This window comes from Helianthus annuus, chromosome 15, assembly GCF_002127325.2.
Source record: "Helianthus annuus cultivar XRQ/B chromosome 15, HanXRQr2.0-SUNRISE, whole genome shotgun sequence".
Taxonomy (NCBI): Eukaryota; Viridiplantae; Streptophyta; class Magnoliopsida; order Asterales; family Asteraceae; genus Helianthus; species Helianthus annuus.
The window spans coordinates 3046985-3069213 of NC_035447.2; the positions used below are offsets into that span (position 1 = coordinate 3046985).

The following is a 22229-nucleotide window of genomic DNA, read 5'->3' on the forward strand; positions in this document are numbered from 1 at the left end:
ATTCAAATCATAATAACACTTCTATTTCACTATTCTTATTCGCTATATCCAGGGGCGTACCCACATCTATTTTAAGGTGGGCGGGCGCACTCCTTGAAATAATAAAATTTAGTGTTAAATTCCTAGTAAAATCCCGACCGCACCCCTTGAAAATTTTCGTTCACACCCCTTGGAATTTTCGACCACACCCTTAGGAAAAAAAATCTCATGAATTTGTAAACAATTTACGTAAACACTGATTTTTTTTAAATACAACCTAATTAACTTTCCACTTAACTAATTAACTTTTATTTAACCCAATTAACTTTCTCTTGCAGTTCAAAAAAAAATTTCATACTAACATTATTATTACTTATCAATTTACATCGAGATAATTGGTAAACGGGCAACAAGCTGCGCCGCTGCCCCTTTTTGAACACACCATAACTCAAGCCCAACCCAATCTAATAATCTAATTTGAACTAACCAAACTCACGAAAACAACATCTTATCACTATTTTCGGGTATGGTTCGATTATTTTTTTGTTTTCTTGTTTTATTTGGATTTTTAGGAGAAATACAATTGTTAAAAAAGTTTGAAATTTTAGTTGTTTTGTTGTTTTTTGAAACTTTAGTTGGTTGATTTTGCTGTTTTAGTTAAAGTTTAGTGTGTTTAAATTGTTAGTTAGAAGGAATCAACAACTAAAACTAGGGCTTGATTTTAAAGTTGAAAATTATGAAGTTTGATGATGATTGTTTAAGTGTTTAGTGTTGAAATTAGTTGTATATGTTATATAGAGAAAGACTTGCTTAGAAAAAGTAGTTCTAGATGTTTTGATAGATTTCAAAAAATGAAAACCCGTAGAGCGACATTTTAAATATGTTTGTAACGACGTTTGATAGGTTTTTGATAATTATATAAATTTTAGCCTGATATTCTTTTGTGTTACATGACCCGATCCGATACGACCCGATATAAACTGATTTTTTTTTATATACCTAGGGTCTAAAATCTTTAAAAATATTCCGCACCCCTATAAAAAATTTCTGGGTCCGCCACTGGCTATATCAGTTGTCATGTCGACTAGTTTATTTAAGGAACCCCAAGTTTTAATTGGAATTTTATTTATATCATAAATTGAACGAATCAAAATACAAAATGTGCAAAAAAAATTGAAGTCACCCCATACAGTCAAGGAACAAGTCCTTATTATCTACAGCATTTCAAGGTAGAGATGGAGCACATGAATCTGCCTTATTTATATTAGGACCAAAATTCTTTTGACTCATAACACTCCGAAAATGTAAAGGTTTTACTCTCATCACATACCAAAACCCTAAAAAAGTTTGTAGGCATAGTAAATGTGGAGTCATAGAGAGGTTGATTGTTTTCTTATATATTAGCCATACGTAATCATAAAGTTCATTTGGGGGCGTTATGCGACATGTGGCATGTCACGTCATACAGGGGCTTTATGAGGCGTTATATCACTAGAGCGCGTAGTCATAAAGCCCCTACCTCATCATTACTCAATTAATTAATAACCCCTTCAATTATACATATGTATGTATGTATATATGTGTGTGTGTGTGTGTGTGAGTGAGGGGAAAGGTTTGCAGATCCTTCACGCCGCTATGTACATAACGGCTTCATCCAAGATCACCCCCCATAGTGCCAGCAGTATTGGTGTTGTCGGGCGCTATGGGGTGCCATGCCTCAAAAATCACCACCGTCGCACCCCACTACGGATTGTCTTAGGCATGTTTGTATGTAGTGTATGAAAGATGATAAAATATAGCGGGGAGACAAGTAGAAAAACGGTTAAAAGGAAAAAAAAGGTATGATTTCATGTCTGTCTATTTAAAACTGGTTTGTATTATAACGGTTTGAGTGAGACATATTAGGTATCTCCTACGGATCTGGCTTTTCGAATGCAACTACACGCCAACGGTCTCATTGAATCAAATTAGCTAGGAACAAATTTTTTGCTGGTCCAAGTGACATAATGATTTATTGAAAGGGTCCTTGTACATTTATTATACTTTATCATATTGAGCCGTGAGTAAAAGGTGTATTTATTGAAGTGAGATGAAATCTGGCATTAAAAGAGAATGATCCAGTGTCATTTAAGTTTTTTTAACAGCAATTTCAAAACAATATGCATTATTTGAATTATTATTATTAACATTTTGGGTTTGTGACACGTTTTAACCAACAAAATGTCTCTTTAAGGACAAAACCTATAGCTAAGAAAGAAATCTAGCCATTTTCTTCCGTAGAGTTTGCGAGGGTAAGGCGATGTGTAGTGGTCTGTGATAAATGACAAAATGTGTAAGAAAAGAGGTTATATAATTTAAGTGTGTTGTGGAAAGGGGGTTATATAATCCCTTTAATTATACATACATATGCATGTAAATATATGTGTGTAAGAGACGAACATAACATCACGCTGTTATAATTTTTGAAAGTGGAGGAGGAAGGGGCATAGCGCCCTTAGGGTGGTGTAGTTGGGCGCCATACGGCGTTTTAAGGTGGGGGCACCACGGATGGACTAACGTCGTTATTGTAATTAGTTTCGGTTAGACAGTGGCGGATCTTGCCCGTTGAACGTGCCAGGGCCGAAAGATACGGGCACTAAAAAAAGCCCGGGCAAGCCCGGTCCAAACATAGTATATATAAAAAATTTCGATCGAAATGCGGAAAATTAGCACTACGGCCGAAAAAAGTTGTCCGGGCCGTGGCCTTGCCACAACCCTTCTAAGAACCGCCCCTGCGGTTAGGTTTGTGTATTGCAAAAACGTTGATTATGTAAAAAAAAACGAGAGAAATAATACATTTATAAAGTAGAAAGGACGAAGAGTAACACAACTCCGGCCAAGAGAAAAACAAAAAATACTTCTAAAAAAGACTATATAAATGTGTTAAGTTATTAATAATTATGTTAGAACTTGAATACAAATAAGTTTGTTGGATAACGTTTTTTTCACTAAAGCAACCGTTTTTAACTCTCTTCGACTGGGTTACATCATGGAAGAGATAGTTTCGACTCTCTTTGACTGGGTTAAACACAGGGCAAAACTCGGGGGATGCAACTGGGAGAATTGGATTATTAATCCGAAGAATTGCTTATGTTAAGTCGGTGGGTGTAGCTTTTATTTCTTTCCTATACTCGTTTCCAGCCTTTCGCTGGTCATGTTCTTTTCTTTTTAATATATTTTGCTGTCGTTCTAAAAAAGACCGTTTTTTTTTAACGGCCGACAGAAAAATTTTTATTAATGTAGCAAGGCGCTACATACCAAAAAGTTACAACGTTTTACACCAAACACTACTACACCAAGCAACTATACAAATACATCAATGCAAAGCATCCAGATTAAATCGATTCCAATTTTCCCATGTTAGGTTCACCACTTTTGACCGACTTTTAACCCATAAGTACGCCATTGATTTGATTTCATCAAGAGTTTTCGTAACATTTGGTACACCTTGTTTAAAAACGGCTTCATTCCGCACCTTCCATATACTCCAAAAAACCGTTTTCAACTCCTAGAAAAGTTGACCAACAAGCATTGCATCGGGTGTGTATATTATCTCGATTTTATTGAAGTCATAACTACTCAAGTAGGCAGGATACGACACGTTATTGCAACAAAAACAATAATTTCTTGCTTCTTGCACCTGCACAACATTAATGTTGATCTCTCAATCATATTATATTATATTATTAAATTAGTGCTTTAAAAGTTGAATTTGGTGGAATGATATTAGCCTTTCAAAAAAGAATTATATTATTAAATTAGTGCTTTAAAAGTTGAACACATAATAGTATGGATATAAGGGTGTCCGGGGCGTACTCGGTAACCCCCTTCGGTGAGCGCCTTCCTCGATCGGGAACACCGCCGCCATCAAAGCGGGGTCCTGATTCGGGGTGTCTTTTGTGTGTGTGTTCACCGATGAAAAATCGCGAGGATCGAGGAAATGTGACCGTTGACAACGGTCGGATAATTAAAAAAAAAAAATTCAAGTTTTTTTTAAACTAATATAAATACCCAACCACAACCATTATTTTTTATACTCTCCAACCAATCTCATTCTCTATATTTTTTTAAACTCTCCAACCACAACCATTATTTTTTATACTATCCAACCAAACCCCATCCACTTTTTTATTTTTTATACACCGAGCAATGGAGAACCGACCCCGCGAGGCCAAGAAAAAAAATAAAGGGCGGGTATCGAAACCGTCTCGAGATGGTTCGAGCGGTGCAAATGCTCAACCACAACCCCCTTACGGATACACTTCACAACCCCCGTTTTATTTCCAACAACCTCCACACCCCTCGTTTTACAACACCCAACAACCCAATTTCGGCTATTTTCAAAATTTGCTATCAATGGACGCTCCTCCTCAATCCCCCGCCTTCGACCCATATGCTTATCGTTCTCCACAAGTTCCTTCTACACGAGGAAATGTCGAACGTCCTCTACCTATTGACGAGGACGACGAGGACGATGAGGTAGTGCCCGAAACTCAAAATTTGGGCGACGACGACGAGGACGACGAATATAATGTGGACGAAGACGCGGGCAACGAAGAAGACGAGGCTCGAGAAAAAAAAGGGAAAACGGTGAGCGAAAAATGGACAAAAGAACAAGAAGAGGCGTTGGCGAAGGCGTGGGTACATTGTTCTACCAACAAAAAAAAGGGCAATCAACAAAGTCGCGAAAGTTTTTGGGGTAAAATTTTAGAGCACTTTAACAAAACTATCGGTGGAAGTAACCGGACCGTTCATCAAGTACGGTCTAAATGGAACCCGATGCATGCGAAAATAAACTTTTTCAACGGCCTATACCAACAAGCGGTAAAAATTATATTTTTTTTAACATTGCATATTTTTTATTTTTTTTTTCTAAGTTCATACTTTTTTAACACTTTATAATTTTTTTTTATTTTATAACATGTAGGATCGCACACGAGCAAGCGGATGTCAAGATCTCGACGTGATGAAAGTCGCGTTAAAAGAATTTAAAGAAAGATTTCCAAGCGGTTTTCAACACATCGAGGCGTGGGAGGTCGTTCGAAAACACGAGAAATGGGCCCAAGTCCCATTGATGGGCGAGGAAGGTGAAGGTTCGGCACATAAAAGAAAGCCGGTTGACGTAGACTTTTCAATACCGGATATGAACGAAGATCCCTCGCCACAAAGAGCACAACGGCGAGACAAGCGTCAAGCTACATCGTCCGAGGGAAGCTCGGCCGAGTTGGCGGCACAATTCAAAGTGTACACCGCCATGAAAGAAGCGAAGCAAGCGGTAGAATTGGAGGCGATCGAATTGAGGAAAAAAAGAGAGTCGGAGGCTCGCGAGCTAATATCGGTACAAATCGAGACGATGAAAAACTACAATTACGATCGAGATATGAAAACCTTCCTTAAGCCGCATGACGATGTTCCGCCAAGTATGTTGCCGATCATCCTAGCCCGAAAGCGAGAAATCGCTAACAAGTACGGGTGGCCATGCGATTTCTAGTTTGAATGTATTTTTTTTTTCTAGTTTGAATGTATTTTTTTTTCTAGTTTGAATGTGTTTTTTTTTCTAGTTTGAATGTGTTTTTTTTTCTAGTTTGAATGTGTTTTTTTTTTCTAGTTTGAATGTATTTTTTTTTTAAATTTAATGAAATGTCTTTTATATAAATTTTTAAACATCCATAATTTTAACAAAAAAAAAATAATAATTTTGAACTCACCTAATAGGTGAGTGCCGCCATCAAAAAGTGGAATTAGGGGAGTGTATTAGGGGAGTTGACGTGGCACCATGTGATTGGTTAGGTGTAAGATGGGGGACTCACCTATTAGGTGAGCACCCCTTACACCCTAAGTTCTTATTTTAAGCTTCGCAATTTCCCAATCAATGTATCGATGCATCATTTTCGTATATTTAAACCTATCGTAGATCAAGATAATACGATACGGGCCCTTTGGCACGTTATAACTTATAAATACGAATTTAATCTATATTTAAAATATGGAATGGGATCAAATACAAACACTTAAGTTTGTAAGAACCATAAGAACCAATACATAATTGACAAGTGTCCATCAATAAAAAATTAGTTTAAGGGTAATTTAGACTTTTTGACCATATTTATTTATAACTAATTAAAAATAATTACAAAAAATATAATCAGCACAACACTATATAATTAGCACAACATCATTAATCGTTCTTCATTATCAGCACATCGTCCTCGAATCGTTCTCCATTATCAACATAAACGACATTAGCACAACATCTTCAATCGTTCTCCATTATCAGCACACCAGATGTGTTGATTATATCTACTTTTGGTGTTTGTTTGTATTATTTTGTAATTAACACATAATCAGCACCTTATTAGCACAAATATAAAACACCTTTTGTTAACTTTTTTTAAAAAACACTTTTATAAATACAAAAAGGTATAGCAATATGGTACTCATATTAAAGATAAAAAAATACTTGATTTTATGGTATATATTTTTAAAAAAAATAATGAAGTATATAAAAGTTATTTTAGTTTAAAAAACCTTGGTGGAATTTGTATTTAATAGAAAATGGTCAAATGACTAGCAATTTTACAAAATTACCCCTAATTTGTTAGTAGTAATTTTTAATTATAAAAGTTTTATTTATAATCAATATCAACCCTTGATTTAAATTAACAATGGTTCAGATCTGTTCTTACGGTTCTTATAATTAGCACTGTTTGTACAGGATCTCAACCCTTTAAAATATAACACCGAAATAAATTCTAATGTTGATTTCAAATCTCTCATAAACATATTAACGTGGTTAGTGATAAAAATAATACAATACGGGCCCTTGAGCACGTTATAAGACATTGATCTCATTATTTGAATCGTTAACGTTGAGACGGCTAAGAGCATAAATAATAGAAAGTTATAAATGATCTATAGATAGGAAAATCGATTGTTAACTTTGTCACACTTATTATATTTGTATAAAAATGTTTACCATTGGTATAATATTGATAAAGCTTTTATAATATTGAAGCAATGGTGATTGTAATGGTGCGTCTATGTTGTGCAATTATAACATTGTGTCTAAACTAGTTACAACGACGTGTTTGAACCAATTGCAACAGTGTGTCTTACATATAACGTTGTGTCCAAATTCTCTGCCTGTGACTCATGAACGAACAATGATTCCAAGATATTAGAATGGTGCATCTAAAATCAAAGTATATATAAAGGCCCATATACTCTAGTCCTAAAATACACATAACACATCATGCATACTTTGTATGCTTTACAAGCAAAAAAATCACCTAGAAAACACTCTTCATCTCACACACATATATTATTTTGTTGTGTGTTTTCTGATAAAAATTTGTTTACTGCATGGATCCTTCCACTATACGTATAAGAGAGAAAGAGCTCGAGCTTGACTAATGAGTAGTTTTTCATGCTCATACCATTTATTATTTATTAATTGTTCTATATACCTATATTTGGAATTTTCTATATATGTTGTTATTTATAACACCATACATATTATTTAATTATTTTTATCAAATTATATAAAATATTAATTACTATGTAAATATGTAATAATAAAATATAAATTATAGGCTTGCTTTGGATTGTTTAAGCTTGCAGCCTAGTTAAGCTCGATCTCGTTTATAAAAAAAGCTCCAATGTAAGCTCAAGTTCGAACTAATTTTAGTTGGATTGATTCAATCTTTTAGCAAGCCAATTTCAAACAATTCACGAGTATTTGAACTCATTTACACCCCTAATAAGATGATGGGCGCAAGAAGAAATAGAAACTAATATATATTTGCTATCTCTTCTCTTCCAAATTTTAGCCTAAAACTTTTTATTAGATCATAATATAAAAAAAGGAGGATCATTTGGGAGTAAAGTTGTCGGACTACAATTAGATGTTTGACCCTACTAGGAAAGATATATTCAAAGTGTGGGCAAATACAAGTATGCATGTTCACATTTCAAAAAAATAACAAAGGACATAATCAACAGTTATAATCTACATTTGGGCAATTTTGATCCTCGCTTCAGGGGCGCAGGATCATAGAGGGTATATACTTTTTAGTAGTGTTATATATGTAGTTTTCGTATAGAAATTTTTGGGTATATACGTTTTCGCCCCCCCCCCCCCAAGCTTCGCCACTGCCTGGCTTCATATACTTTTTAGGAAGTGTAGAATTAAGGAATGTGTGTGTCGCCATACTAAGCAAAAAGGTTCATATACTTTTAGTAGTGGTGAAGAAGACCTCACATTTTATGACAATATGTTACTTTTCTTTTTTAGGCTTTAAAATCTCATATGATTAGACATAGACTATGAATTATACCATCAATGTGAAAATACAACGATGAAGCTACAAAAGATATTCGAGCCTCTCATTGACTTGGCGTGGGTCTTCCTCATGCTAGATCTTTGATAACATTCTTGTAAAATGCTCGGAAGAAACACATGTTATAATTGCCACAAAGAGGGGTTTCTATGTGACCAACTTCAGGCGTAAAAGTAAGTAGTGATTTTTAAGAAGATAACGCTCTGCTAAGATAAGATGTGTGTGTGTGTTGAATGCATGATGTTTCGATTGAAAGGGCATTCAATTTCAATCTATAAGTGTTGCCACTATTTGTTTTTTTTTTATTGGAGTGGCACATATGTGTGTCATCGTCATGTATGTGTTGGGCATCCTTTTATGAACTCCTCAATAATGCATTTGTTCTTCGGCTACTGGCCGAGTTGGTAAGGCTTCCCCAAACGTTAACATGATAGGCATTAAAGAGTAAATCACATGTCGTTTATGTTTGCATCAAATTACAACCGGTGTCCCTTAACTAAAGAAATTACAGCCTCTGTCCTTTATGTTACCGGTTTTTAACACGTTATGTCCTTTAGACCTAACCTAGTTAAGTTTTTTTGGTTAAGTCTTACTATGTGCCTCTCGCATGAGGGCAAGATGGTCTTTTCATCCCAATTTTATATTAAAAAATGAAATAAATAAATCTCTTTTATCCCCTCCATTTTTTCAAACAAATAAATAAATAAATAAACAATATTTTGGAATTAATCTTGTTTTTACACTACGGAGACGGAATTGAATGGTATATTTACACTACAAAGACGAGGTTGAGTTGTTGCCCGTGCTATCCCTGCTAACACATTAGCTCCGCCACTTATATGAATCTACTAGGTTATAACCCCGTGTATTACACGGGTTGAATAAATAAATTTTATATACTAAATAATAAAACAATATATCTTTAAAAACTTCTTTATTGCACGGGTTGAATAAATATAATTTTATATATTAAATAATAAAAAGTTATATCTATAAGAACAACATTGTACGGGTTGAATAAATGTAATTTTATATACCAAATAAAAAAGTTATATCTTTAAAACACGTGTATTGCACGGGTTGAATAAATGTAATATTGTTTACCAAATAATAAGAATAATACATCATTAAAAACCTCATTTATTACACAGGTTGAATAAATATAATTTTATATACCAAATAATAAAAAATACATCTTTAAAAATATGCGTATTACACGGTTTGAACAAATGTAATTTTCTGTACTAAATAATAAAAAAATATATATCCTTAAAAAACCCCGTGTATTGTACGAATTGAATAAATCTAATTTTATACATCAAATAATAAAAATTTATATCTTAAAACCCTGATGTATTACATTGGTCAGGTAAATGTAATTTTGTAGAGTGAAAATAAAAATATTTAATATATTTACACAAAGTTTGGTTTTCGTGATTAAAATAGATTATTCTGTTGTTGCAAAATTTGTTAACGAAATATCAATAAATTTAAGCCTTTATTTAAAACTACGTAAATTTATAAATGATAAATAATATTAGTTAATTTTATATTAAGTTTCGTAAAACCTGTTTGATACCAAACTAAACAAAATATTCAAATATATAGTTAAGATCAAATTAGATAATTAAGTTTGAATTTTAAGTAAATAGATAAATATAAACGTAATAATTAATTCAAATAAATAATAGAGTAAATTACGATCTTGACCCCCGTGGTTATATCACTTTTACCCTTTTAGCCCAAACAATAATTTTTTAACATCTAAACCCTCAACGTCTAGCCCAAACAATAATTTTTTAACATCTAAACCCTCAACGTTTTTTTTTTCTAACATTTTTGGCCCCTAACGTCTTTTTTTCTAACACTCTTGGCCCCTAACATTTAATGGATGGGGTTAGTGTTAGGGGCCAAAATAGTTAAAAAAGAAGACGTTGGGGGCTCAGATGTTAAAAATAACATTTAATGGATGAGGTTAGTGTTAGGGGCCAAAAGGGCTAGAAAAGAAGATGTTGGGGGCTCGGATGTTAAAAAATTCTTTTTTGAGCTAAAAGGGTAAAAGTGATATAACCACATGGGCCAAAATCGGAATTTACTCTAAATAATATTATAAATTAGAAGAAGATTAAACTAAATAATAATTATCTATAACATATTAAATTAAATAATATTTAGTAGAAGGATTATCTATAATTAATTAGAAAATATTAAATTAAAATAATAATTATCTATAATAGATGCTCTAATATGATGACAAGTGTTTCAAAAGTGGTTTTTTTTATTATATAGTATAGATGTATATATTAAGCAAGCAAATCTGGGTGTACAATATTTTTGTGCGTGCATATAATGGATGTATAGAGATAAAAAGGCCCAATAATATATCACCACTAAAAGGGGGTTTAAAGGCCCAATAATATATGTGCCCTTGTTATTTTAAAAGCTCATAAGTTTCTTAAAAATAAAGCTCATAATTTCTTAAAAATAAGTGTAAGTAAGTTTCTTAAAAATAAGTGTACGTGCTATTGAAACCGATGGTGTTTTGCTGTTTTATCCTTTTGGGTTTGTTTAATGGCCTACCTTTGGGATGGCTTTGTGGCCCAAATGATAAACCGGTTTATAGGAACACAAAGCCCAACCAGCCCAAAGTGCCATTCGAGTGTAGATGAACGACCGAGTAATAATTATTGCTTAACCCAGTTTATGGGAACACAATACCAATTGACTTTAGAAACACCTTTTTTTACTTGTCGAACTTATAGGTTGAAATTTACAATTTATTTTAGGGTGCACGGAATGGGGCGGCAAGGTGGTATCAGCATGGGACGGCCAATCGGCAAGCTAGGCACATGATTCCTTCACTATCGACAAGTGGGGGCAAGTTCAAATCGGTAAGGTTTCTTGCAGCAAGGTGGGTTGCCATTGTGTTGTTGATGCCGAGAAGAAAGGCGTCGGGGGTGGGTTGTCACACCCCAACCAATGGCGGAAACATCGGGATGAGACGAAGTGTGAAGATTGCTCGAGACATCATAACACTATTTGTGACGATAATTAAATAATTCCCATTTCATTTCATAACTTTCAATTGTCAACAATACAAGAAATTCAAATACAACAAGTTTAACAAAAATAACATGATATCATAACAAAATTGATACAACATATTAAACCCTAACGTCTATATATGTATCTAGGCATCAACGCTACTTCTTTTCTTAGCATCTTCCTCATCAACCTGTAACATGTTTAAAATAATTCAATGCAAATGCAAAGGCGAGTATACAAGTTTGATACGTACATAGCAAAAGATAAGTCTTGAACAATTCCTCATAGCAAGCATGTGATTCAAGATAAACATTTAAACATGGCATGTGTCTAACATATCAAACCAAGGAAACGCAATATGCTCATGACATAACCGAAGATAAAGAGGCGGGTCGTTAATCCTATAGTGCTACATATGTCACGGTTTGGCTCGTACGAAGTTAATGATAAATTCAACACATAAGATAAATCCAAGTTTAAAACATCAAGCCATCACGTATACAAGCATGTTATAGGAATGTTCATGTGTTTAAGCAAAATGTTCATGTGTAAGTTTGTTGATAGATAAACATGTTACACCCCAAAAGTGGTAAAAGTAAAAAGGGGAATACGAGTATACTCACAAGGCTTGCATATGCTTTCCGATTATCCAATTGTTGACGAGTAGAGATTTAGAGTCCGAATGTATAAGGATTAAAGTTCAAGCATGTTTAGAGTCGAGATTCGGAATGAAAGTGACATGAAAATATTATATCAAAATATTCATCTTCACACATAACACTTGTATGACACTTGGTAACCACAAGGGTTATAATGATTTCATGAGTTGAACACCCATAAGAATCATAACAAGGTTTAGGTCCTTAGATGATAACCTACTACTTTGACAAATGAATATGATTTCAACATCAATGATTCGAGTGTACATAGATAGTATTTAGGTTGTATAATATACACATATTATTAAGTCCAAATGTTCAAGTATTCAAGTAAGAGGTAGAAGATTACATCTTCATTTAGGTACCTCAAGTTGAGTCATGGGTGTCATGGATGGGGTAGGAAGACAAGGCTTCCATTTAGGTACCCCTTTGATGTTCACCACTACACTTGATGTAAAAACAACCAAGGAGGGTCATGAACTAAGGTCATTACAAGTATGTAAAGTAAACTAACTAGTAGAAATCATCAAATCACGTGAGGATTGTAGGTTTGGGACAACCCAAGTTGTTCCATAATCACTCATGTATCAAAGGCTATGTTTGACATGATTTGTGGGTTGAAACCCTAGATAAAACACCAAGTTTATGAGGTTTAATCCTCTGATTTCAAATGTCTCAACCTTGTTTTTAAGCTTAACCAACCATGGGATAAGTTGTAAGCATTAGGACATAGGCATGAGATGTGTTAGACACAAGTTGCATAGGTTTAAACAAGTTTTGAAGAACATAAAAATCAAACAGAAAGTTTATGGACTATTTCGGGGCATTTCCAGGTCTGATTTCTCCAAGGAGAAGTCTAGGAATCGAACCCCATGATTATCCAAGCAAGTAGGAAAAAGAATCAAGTGAATCGGATAAGAACTGAGTGAGTTATGCTCATTTTCGTGAAGGGGTGTCAATCTGCTCGAACCTTTGCTTTCAGCTACGGTTTGGAGGATGTTTTGAGAGTTTTTAGTGTTGCAAAAGTGGTAGGGAGGCTGGTTATAAGTGGTATTTATAGGGGGAAGGATTAGGGTTTCAATGGGTTGGGCTTTGGAAGTGTTTAGAAGGGGTTACACCTTGAAACTAGCCCACAAAACCCAACTATATGGGGCTGAATTTTGCTGAATTGGGGCTGCCATATTTCTTTAATTTTTTTATTTTTTAAAACATTATAATGAGTAATTTTGTTAATTAAGTTGTGTAATAATATGCAACAATGTTTCCCCTAACTTGTAACAAGGTGAAATATGAAATAAAACATGATTTAACTAGGTAAAAAGTGTAATGTACAAGTATGTAACATGTTTGTAAGTGACAAGTATATGTCACATATTAGATGATTAACCGTTGTATAAATAAGCATATTATTAGGGGTTTTTAGGTATCAACAATATAAGGACAAGCATGGACATGCATCGTGAATAAGTGTAAGTATGAATTACAAATAAGGATTCGATTTACAATGAATTCGAACGTATGAACATGTACGAATATGTAGATGGTGAATTTAAAGAAATACGAATTTTATTTATGATCCAAGTCTCGGATTTTACAACGAAAAGACGACTACAATAATACAAGATTTCCAAAAATAGCATTACAAGGCGAGCTTTCTAATTATGGAAAGTATGAAAAAGCAGGGCGTTACATGGGTCCCTCCCCTGATTTGCCGTTGGAACCTTTTTAAAAAAAATCAGTATGTAAACTCTCAAACATTTACATTTTCCCACCATAAGCTACTTCTTCTCCACTCACACATTTTTGATCCATCAAACATTTTAATTCTTTCAACAAATCCCCACCAAGCTATGAATTAACGAAAAAGAAACAGAAGCGGTTCAAGTGGTCGAACTAATCCAACCCACTATATTTGCAACAGCTTGAGCAATACACACCGCAACAACTGTACCAATATATGCAAATGCAACAACTTGCAACCCCCCCCCCCCACCCAACAAAAAAAACAATATATGAAAGTCCCAATGAGGAAGCAAAGGATATATATATATATATATATAGGTAAAGAGTACTGTACAAATAGCCTTATCGTACATTACGTACGCTACAATCTCAGCCGTCAGATCATCTTCCCGCATAGTAAAATCGCATGTTGTTTTTTTATAACATTTTCGCATGTGATAATTTTTGATGAATTCGCATGTTGTTTTTTTGTACCAATTTCGCATGTGATAATTTTGATGAAATAGCATGTTGTTTTTTTTATAACAACTTCGCATGTGATAATTTTTGATGAATTCGCATGTTGTTTTTTTTACCAATTTCGCATGTGATAGTTTTGATGAAATAGCATGTTGTTTTTTTATAACAATTTCGTATGTGGTAATTTTGATGAAATCGCATGTTAAAAAAACATGCGAAATTGTTACAAAAAAACAACATGCGAATTCAACGCGGGAAGATGATCGGACGGCTGAGATTGTAGCGTACGTAATGTACGATAAGGGCATTTGTACGTTAACCTAACCCTATATATATATATATATATATATATATATATATATATGGGAAGGATGTATAGAAAACCCACTTTAATTTAGAAAACCCGGGAAACTCAATACACATGTTATATGCATGTTTTTAAGGGTTTTGGGCAAAAAAATCAAAAAAGCGCCGAATAGATATTTTTTAAAAAAATAAACAAGTTTTGGTGTAACACATGTTACATTCATCTGACATATTTGTAACATGTGTTACACCAAAACTTGTTTAGTTTTTAAAAAAATATCTACTCGGCGCTTTTTTGATTTTTTTTGCCCAAAACCCTTAAAAACATGTATATAACATGTGTAAATTTTTTCAAAAAAAAAAAAAAAAAACATCGGGAGCTTTGAGTTTCCCGGATTTTCTAAATTAAAGTGGGTTTTCTATAGATACTTACATTATATATATATATATATATAGGGCAGGGATATGGTAAAAAGTGTCTAAAATGTGAGAAGGGTAAGAAGTGTTTTAAACCATTGGATATTTGATCTAATGGTTGAGATCAATTGGGTATAAAATGTAAATTGTGTTTTAATTAGAAGGACCTTATATAAAATTAAAGGGCAATAGTGACTTTTCTAACGTTTCAAATATGGTAACTGTTTCAAAACCCCCATCAATCTCCTACAAATCAGCGAATTTATGGTAACTGTTTCAAAACCCCCATCAATCTTCTAAAAAATCAGCAAATTTCTCGTACTGAAATAAATTCTTCGATTTCCTTCACAACAACTTTTTATAACACTATAAAGAACAATATATTACATGATAAAACACTATAGGAAGATATAACACTATCTGTTTACTGTAAGACACTATACATAAATAAAACACTGTTGATGGGGGATAAAACACTATGAAAAGGAACAATATATTACATGATAAAAACACTATACGAAGATATAACACTATCTGTTTACTGTAAGACATTATACAGAATAAAACACTATTGATGAGGATAAAACACTAGTAAAAGGAACAGTATATTACATGATAAAACACTATAGAAAGATATAACACTATCTGTTTACTGTAAGACACTATACAGAATAAAACACTATTGATGGGGATAAAACACTATGAAAAGGAGATTAAAGATACCTGTACATAATATAACACTATTGACTGGGGAATATAACACTACAACAAGAACTTACCGAAAACAATTAAATGTATAGAACAAATCGAATTCGAATCACATCCCTAATATATCGCCTGATATTTTTGGCAGTTATCTTTGGAAATCAATTAATTGATAAGAATGGAAAATTACTAATATACATTTTTGAATTAATTAAGATAAGGGACACTTGTCATTCCCAAATTATTTCTCACACTTCTCACAAAAGTTGGACTTTTTACAAGATCTTCTACCTATATATATATAGGGAAAAGATCAAATAGGAAGTTAATTTTCGCTAGGAAGGATAGGAAGCCATAGGATTATGAGATGTGGCAAATTTTAAAATAAAGAGAAAGGGTATTTTAGTCAATCTAACTCCTTCTTCTTCCTTTTTCAAAACCCAGTAAATTCAAAAACCCACCATTTTCAAAACCCACCATCTTCAACTATTTCTTCACTTTCTATCTCAATAATCACTACATTATAGTGTGATTTTCATCACCAATCAATGATTCAGAACCCGATCAACGTGTTCTTCAGCTTTTTTTGAAGAAAACCCAGTTTAATTTCATAAAAAATCTCCTTTTTTCCGGTGATTTTGGAGATAATCACTCGATTCGTTTGATTCGAGCGTTGATAAGTGTTTCTATCAATCAAATTTCGTCAATTGATGAAGAAGTCGGCTTCGATCTATGTAAGAAATTCTTTAATTTCATTTTCACGATCTGGGTTTTTGATTTAGTCATTGCGTTTTACGATCTTTGCGGGGGTCCGGGGGCGGCAGCCCCTGGCGGGGTCCAAGAGGCAGAGCCCCTGGCTGGGGTTGAATTGCTGTACTAAAAACGCATCAGAAAAATTAATTTTCCAGAAATTGGCTCATTTCGAAGACAGTAATTCGTAGACAATTCAGACAGTTCACAGTGACAGACAGTTTTATGTGTCCATTGCGTTTTAGAAATGAGTCGTTTTTAAGTGTTTTCTGGCCATTGCGTTTTACATATAAGACATTTCTTTGTGTTTTTGGTGCATTGCGTTTTAGGTAAAACACTTTTTTATGTGTTTTCAGTCCATTGCGTTTTAGAAAACAGACATTTTAAGTGTATTCTGGCCATTGCGTTTTACAAATAAGTCATTTCTTTGTGTTTTTGGTGCATTTCGTTTTAGGTAAAAACACATTTTTATGTGTTTTCTGGCCATTGCGTTTTACAAATAAGACATTTCTATGTGTTTTCTGGCCATTGCGTTTTACTAATAAGTCATTTCTTTGTGTTTTTGGTGCATTGCTTTTTAGAAAAATGTCATTTTTTAGGTTTTTTTTTCATTGCGTTTTACGTAACTGGTGGTTTTTCTATTGCATTTTATGCAACTGGGTTTTAATTTTTTTTTTTAAATATAGCAATAGTATACTCGTTTTAAAGATAAAAAAACGTTCATTTTTTGGTGCAATTTTTATAAAAAAATAATGTCGTATGAAAGAGTTATTAACGTTTAAAAAATGGGGGGAATTGGAGGAGAGAGAAACTATTGGTTTGGATTGACTAGAATGCCCTTGAACAAACTCACGCGCCTCTTTTCTTCCTTTCAATTTCCCTGATTTAATCTTAGCCCTTGATTAACTTAATGGATGGTCAAGATCACTTCCTATCCTTCCTAGCCAAATAAACTTCCTATTGTATCTCCACCCTATATATATATATAGGGGATGGTTCAAATGAAAAACACTTTTATTGTGAAAACTCGAAAACTAACTAAAAAAAGCCTAAAAAACACACAAATTTTTTTTTTCAATTTTTTTTATAAAAATCGCTAGTTTTTATATATAAAAAAAAAACTTTTTTTCAAAAAAAAAAAAATTGTGTAGTGCACATGTGTAATAATACACATGTGTAGTACACATACATATGTGCAGTATTACACATGTGCACTACAAAAATTTTTTTTTTTTTTGAATTTTTTTTATATTAAAAAACCTGCGAAATTTTGATTGCAAAAAAAAAAATTAAAAAAAAAAATTTTTGTATGTTTTTTTGGCTTTTTTTAATTAGTTTTCGAGTTTTCACAATAACTAGTGGTTTTCATTTGAACCTTCCCCTATATATATATATATCATAGCATGCATGGCAAGCCTAGGGGGTGGGCGATCCACACCCCTGCCAAATGCCCGATATTTTTGGGGGCCTAAATTTTTTTACTTTATAAATAATATAGTGTGAAACTAAAAAATTATTGAACTTTCTCTATAAAAAAATAATCTTATAACTTATTTGGCCCAAATAATATTATTTTTGTTCAATATCTATTATCCAAAGATCTATCTAATTTAATTTACTCGACCCTCTCTATAAAGAATTAATATTACCACTTATCGACCCAAATAATTATATTTTTATCCATATCTAAAACCTTATAGCATATTTGGTTCATTCGTCTTATTTTGATTCATATTCATTATCCAAACATCTATCTAATGTAATTATTAATAAAAAGTTAACAACTAAAAAACTAAAGATCGGATATTGATGGTGATAAACTTTATATGGAGTTTAAATATTTGACACATTAGAAACCAATGAATCTATATTATTATAAAAAGGAGAAGTGATGTACAAGATGGTAATTTTGCCATATGTATCAATTTTAAAGCATAATGTACAAGATGCTTAAAGCCATTTAAGTTGCAAGTTCTCCAAAATTTTAAGACGCCTCAGGGTTAAAATGGAGAAATCCTCCTCCCACGTTTAGTTTCCAGAAACCCAATCGTCAAAACCTAGAAGAGGTTCATTCGAAACCCTTGAGCTCTCGATCAGTTTCATCCCTTTCACAGCTGTTTGTAACCGCAAGGTGAAAACGAAGATTAGAGTTTGAGATCCACCCACGAAGATTCAGAAACAGGTAACCCCTAACCCTAGGTGCTTCGATTTGTTTTTTTTTTTTCTTGGAGTGTTTATTGGCTTTTGTAGATTTGATTACAAGGCCCTAAAATCGTTCATGGTATGTGAATTTTGGTTCTTTTGTGTCTCTTGTGTTTCCCTTTTTCATATGATTATATGTCTAGGGTTTGTTATTTGTTAATTTGTTCCCCTGGTATAACTATTGATGACAATTCTGTTTGTTGCATCCAAATGCCATGCTGATGGTTCATTGCCAGTTGAAGGCTTTAGTCCTGAATTGGAGAATCAAAATGGAGAGAAAGTGAAGCAAAAACCGCTTTTAGAAACCATCGTTTATATTTTTCGTTTTGTAAGTATTATATTATACATGAAGAAAGTTTTGTTACAGTTTTTCTGTAAATAAAATTTTTACAACACTGGTGTTTGGTATTAGGATTCTGCAAATCTTGATTCTTTATGGGTTTTGTATCTCTTCAAAAGATCTTATCTTGTTTTTGTTTATTTTTGGTTTTTTAAAATGTTATGCAATTTGGATAAAAGGGTATTTTAGATTGGGATTAGGGTGTTGCAAATCTTGAAATTCTTGAAAAGGGTTTTAATGTTGCTGATGAATCTTATCTGTAACAGGCAGAATACAGAAGAATAATGGGGGGAAATTTGACTCTGGATAGTGAAGGAAGACCATTTAGAATGCTTGTTTTTAGAGGAAGCCCGAAATCAAGTAGAAAATCGATTCGATATGTTGATGAAATTAGGCGTAGCAATGAAGACAATTTCAAAAACAAGAATCACATTAGCCAACAAAGAAAATTACCCAAGGTAGCTTTTAAGATTTTCTTGAAAAATTTTCTCAATTTCTTTTTTTTAGTACTGATTTTATGTTATTTTGTTCAGAAGGAAACCAAAATACTAGATGCACCTTTCATTCAGGACGATTTCTACATGAACGTAATGGATTGGGGGAAGAACAACATTCTCGCAGTTGCTTTGGGACAAGAATTGTACCTTTGGAACCCGGTGAATGAAGACACATATCGTCTACTTAGAACCGAGAATTTAAATGACCCTCCGTCCAGTCTTTCATGGTCTCACGATGGCAAAACACTCGCGGTTGGTCTTTCACAATCACATATTCAGCTTTTCGACGCGCAAACTAGCAAACTTATAAACAGACTAGAAGGTCATCATGTAGTTGCAACTTCATGGAATGGCCACATTTTAACATCAGGCAGTGGCAAAGCCATTTTGAACCATGATGGTATTATTTCTTAACCACATTTCCTTTTTCTTTATAAAAAAGTTAAATTACTAAAATTGAAATAAAAAATGTATCAACTTTGGTTGGCAGTGAGGGTTAGAAACAGTTTGGTGTCGCGTTTAAAGGCGCACAGGATGCTTATCGCGTAAGTGAAAATCAACCAGAAATATAATTTAAAATGGGAAATTTAACAATTTCGGATTTTCAGACATAATTCTTCTTAAAATTTACTTATTGATGCCTTCTCAATTGCTTATCTATTTTCTTCTTAACTGACATTATGATTCCTAATGTGTGATCCAGCAGCTAAAGTTGCTAGCGACGATATTCAGGTGATTTCATGCTGCTTTACAGGGTTCCGATTTTGATGATTCTCTCTAAATTCCCCCATTTAATCGATGTTGTTATTGCATTCAACAAAATCTGATATGATTACGGTTTTTATTTGTGTATTTTGTTTAATTTGTTTGCAGGTTCAAATTCCGATTGTGATTCTTGTTTGAACGGTCTTGATTGGATCAGTAGGTTGTTTACCAGAAGCAAATGATCGGTTTCTACTTCTGATGTGGTATATGTATGCAAGGTATTGTTTCAATCCTATGTGTATTGGATGGTATATGATAGTGTTATGCCGTCTGTAAGGTTCTTTAGGTGAATTGTGGAGGGTGACCCTGGATTGTATGGTGCCTTATCTTACTTTAGGGTTTATTAGTGTGGTTTATTACTTATTTCATAAATAGAAGATGAAATAACAAATGTTAATGGGGTTTAGTAGATGTATTAATTTTGTGCAGGATGGAGAGACTTATGCAGACCTCTCAAATGTGTGCTCTTGAGCCACATTAGTTTTTGAACATGCTGATAGGATGTGCTGTAAGACATACTTGACTACAAAATCCTTCAAAAACACCTAATATAATCAGTAAGCGAACTACTAAGTCAAGATCCATCAAGATACCGATTTCACCCATTTTGCATCTTAATTTCCCTTCTAATCATTTGTTTCTTTGTTATCTTCCTATATTTAGGGCCATGGTGACAAAAAGAGGAAGAAAAATATCGAACCTGAACCAGCTCTGCCAAATCCATGGAGGTCGCTTGTATTTATACAATTAGTTAATGGGTCATATCGTGTTTGTACAGATATTGGTTTTGTAGCTGAAGTAGGGTTAATGAAAGAATGTTTGCATTTTTATTTAGGATTGTGTTATTTTACTACGTGAAAACATGGATTTTTTTTTCATGTGTAGGTGAGCTGGGACATTTTGCATGGTTGATAAGCAATTTTCTCGGGTTGTCTAGCTTTCTTGGTAGGTAGAAAGTAAGAGGAAAATAACAGTAGAATAGCATCTTTCAGGTTTATCTTATCAATGTCTTAGCGTATCAATGGGTAGGGTTGATCCGAAACAACTTTTGTCTAAAGTTTATTTTTTAAAATAGTTGATGTGTCAAATATGATAAGTGCTAACCAAAAGATAGTTTTCCAATCATAATATAATTTTTAGACAAATTTAGGAGGTTGAATATGGCTCCTGGATAAAGCATGTGAAGTAACTCAAGAGAGAACTCTGTATGCGGAAGTATTCACAGAAATTACAATTTACTTCTTCGTCTTGGGAGAAGTTATTCAGTCAAGTGGGGCATTTGTGTGAGTTTGGTGTGTGTTTCATATTGGGGTAGTTTAGGCTCACCATAATTGCTTCTCACTTGATGATCATTGATTTATCGACTGTATAACTCTGCTTCATTTTGTGTTTCCTTTCGTAGCGGGTGACTTGTCTGCATCTCTGGTGTAGGGTTGTTCATGAGCCGAGCCGAGCCAGGCCAAGCTCGGGTTTGGCTCGATTATAAACCGAGCTGGCTTGGCTGGGCTCGGATTTGAAACCGAGCTGAAAATCTAAAGCTCGGGCTCGACTTGGTTTTAAACCGAGCTAGCTTGGCTCGGCTTGGTTTGGCTCAATTTTAAAAAAAAAAGAAATTATTAAGCTTAATTAAGGATGTTCAAGGCTGGAGCTCAACTTGCATTAATTGAGGGGTCTAGATTCTTTCCTGGCTTCTGATGGTGGTTTGCCACAACTCCTTGGGTGCATCGGCTTTGTAACATCAGGAAAGTCGGCCCTTCTTCTAGATCTCTAACAATTGGCTATGGCACCTCTTCTTTGATTTGTTATTGGAGTTCTCTTTTCTGATTCACATAGTTGGCTTCTTTAGAGTAGAAATGTTTGTATCTAGGGTAGCCATTTGGCATCGTATATTAATTAGTCTTTGTTCAAATTTTGAGTGTAAGCTGGTGCAAATGAAAACTGTTGTTTTTGTTGACTCTCTGCTCAACACATCTCCGCTGCAACG

At 33.6% G+C, this 22229-nt stretch overlaps 2 protein-coding genes across 2 annotated transcripts; both read left to right on the forward strand.

Moving 5' to 3' along the window:
- The first annotated feature begins 4213 nt into the window (after positions 1-4213).
- LOC110913125 lies at positions 4214-5546 on the forward strand. The gene is made up of 2 exons (XM_022157977.2): positions 4214-4842; positions 4946-5546. Exons 1-2 carry the CDS (start codon positions 4375-4377, stop codon positions 5507-5509), a joined length of 1032 nt encoding a protein of 343 aa, XP_022013669.2. The 5' UTR covers positions 4214-4374; the 3' UTR covers positions 5510-5546.
- A 13059-nt stretch (positions 5547-18605) lies between these two features.
- On the forward strand, positions 18606-21255 carry LOC110910051 (cell division cycle 20.5, cofactor of APC complex-like). Its single transcript, XM_035984081.1, has 10 exons — positions 18606-18623; positions 18880-18971; positions 19250-19441; positions 19517-19880; positions 19971-20025; positions 20184-20212; positions 20354-20463; positions 20675-20802; positions 20909-21043; positions 21131-21255. Exons 3-6 carry the CDS (start codon positions 19268-19270, stop codon positions 20188-20190), a joined length of 600 nt encoding a protein of 199 aa, XP_035839974.1. The 5' UTR covers positions 18606-18623; positions 18880-18971; positions 19250-19267; the 3' UTR covers positions 20191-20212; positions 20354-20463; positions 20675-20802; positions 20909-21043; positions 21131-21255.
- Positions 21256-22229: the final 974 nt, after the last annotated feature.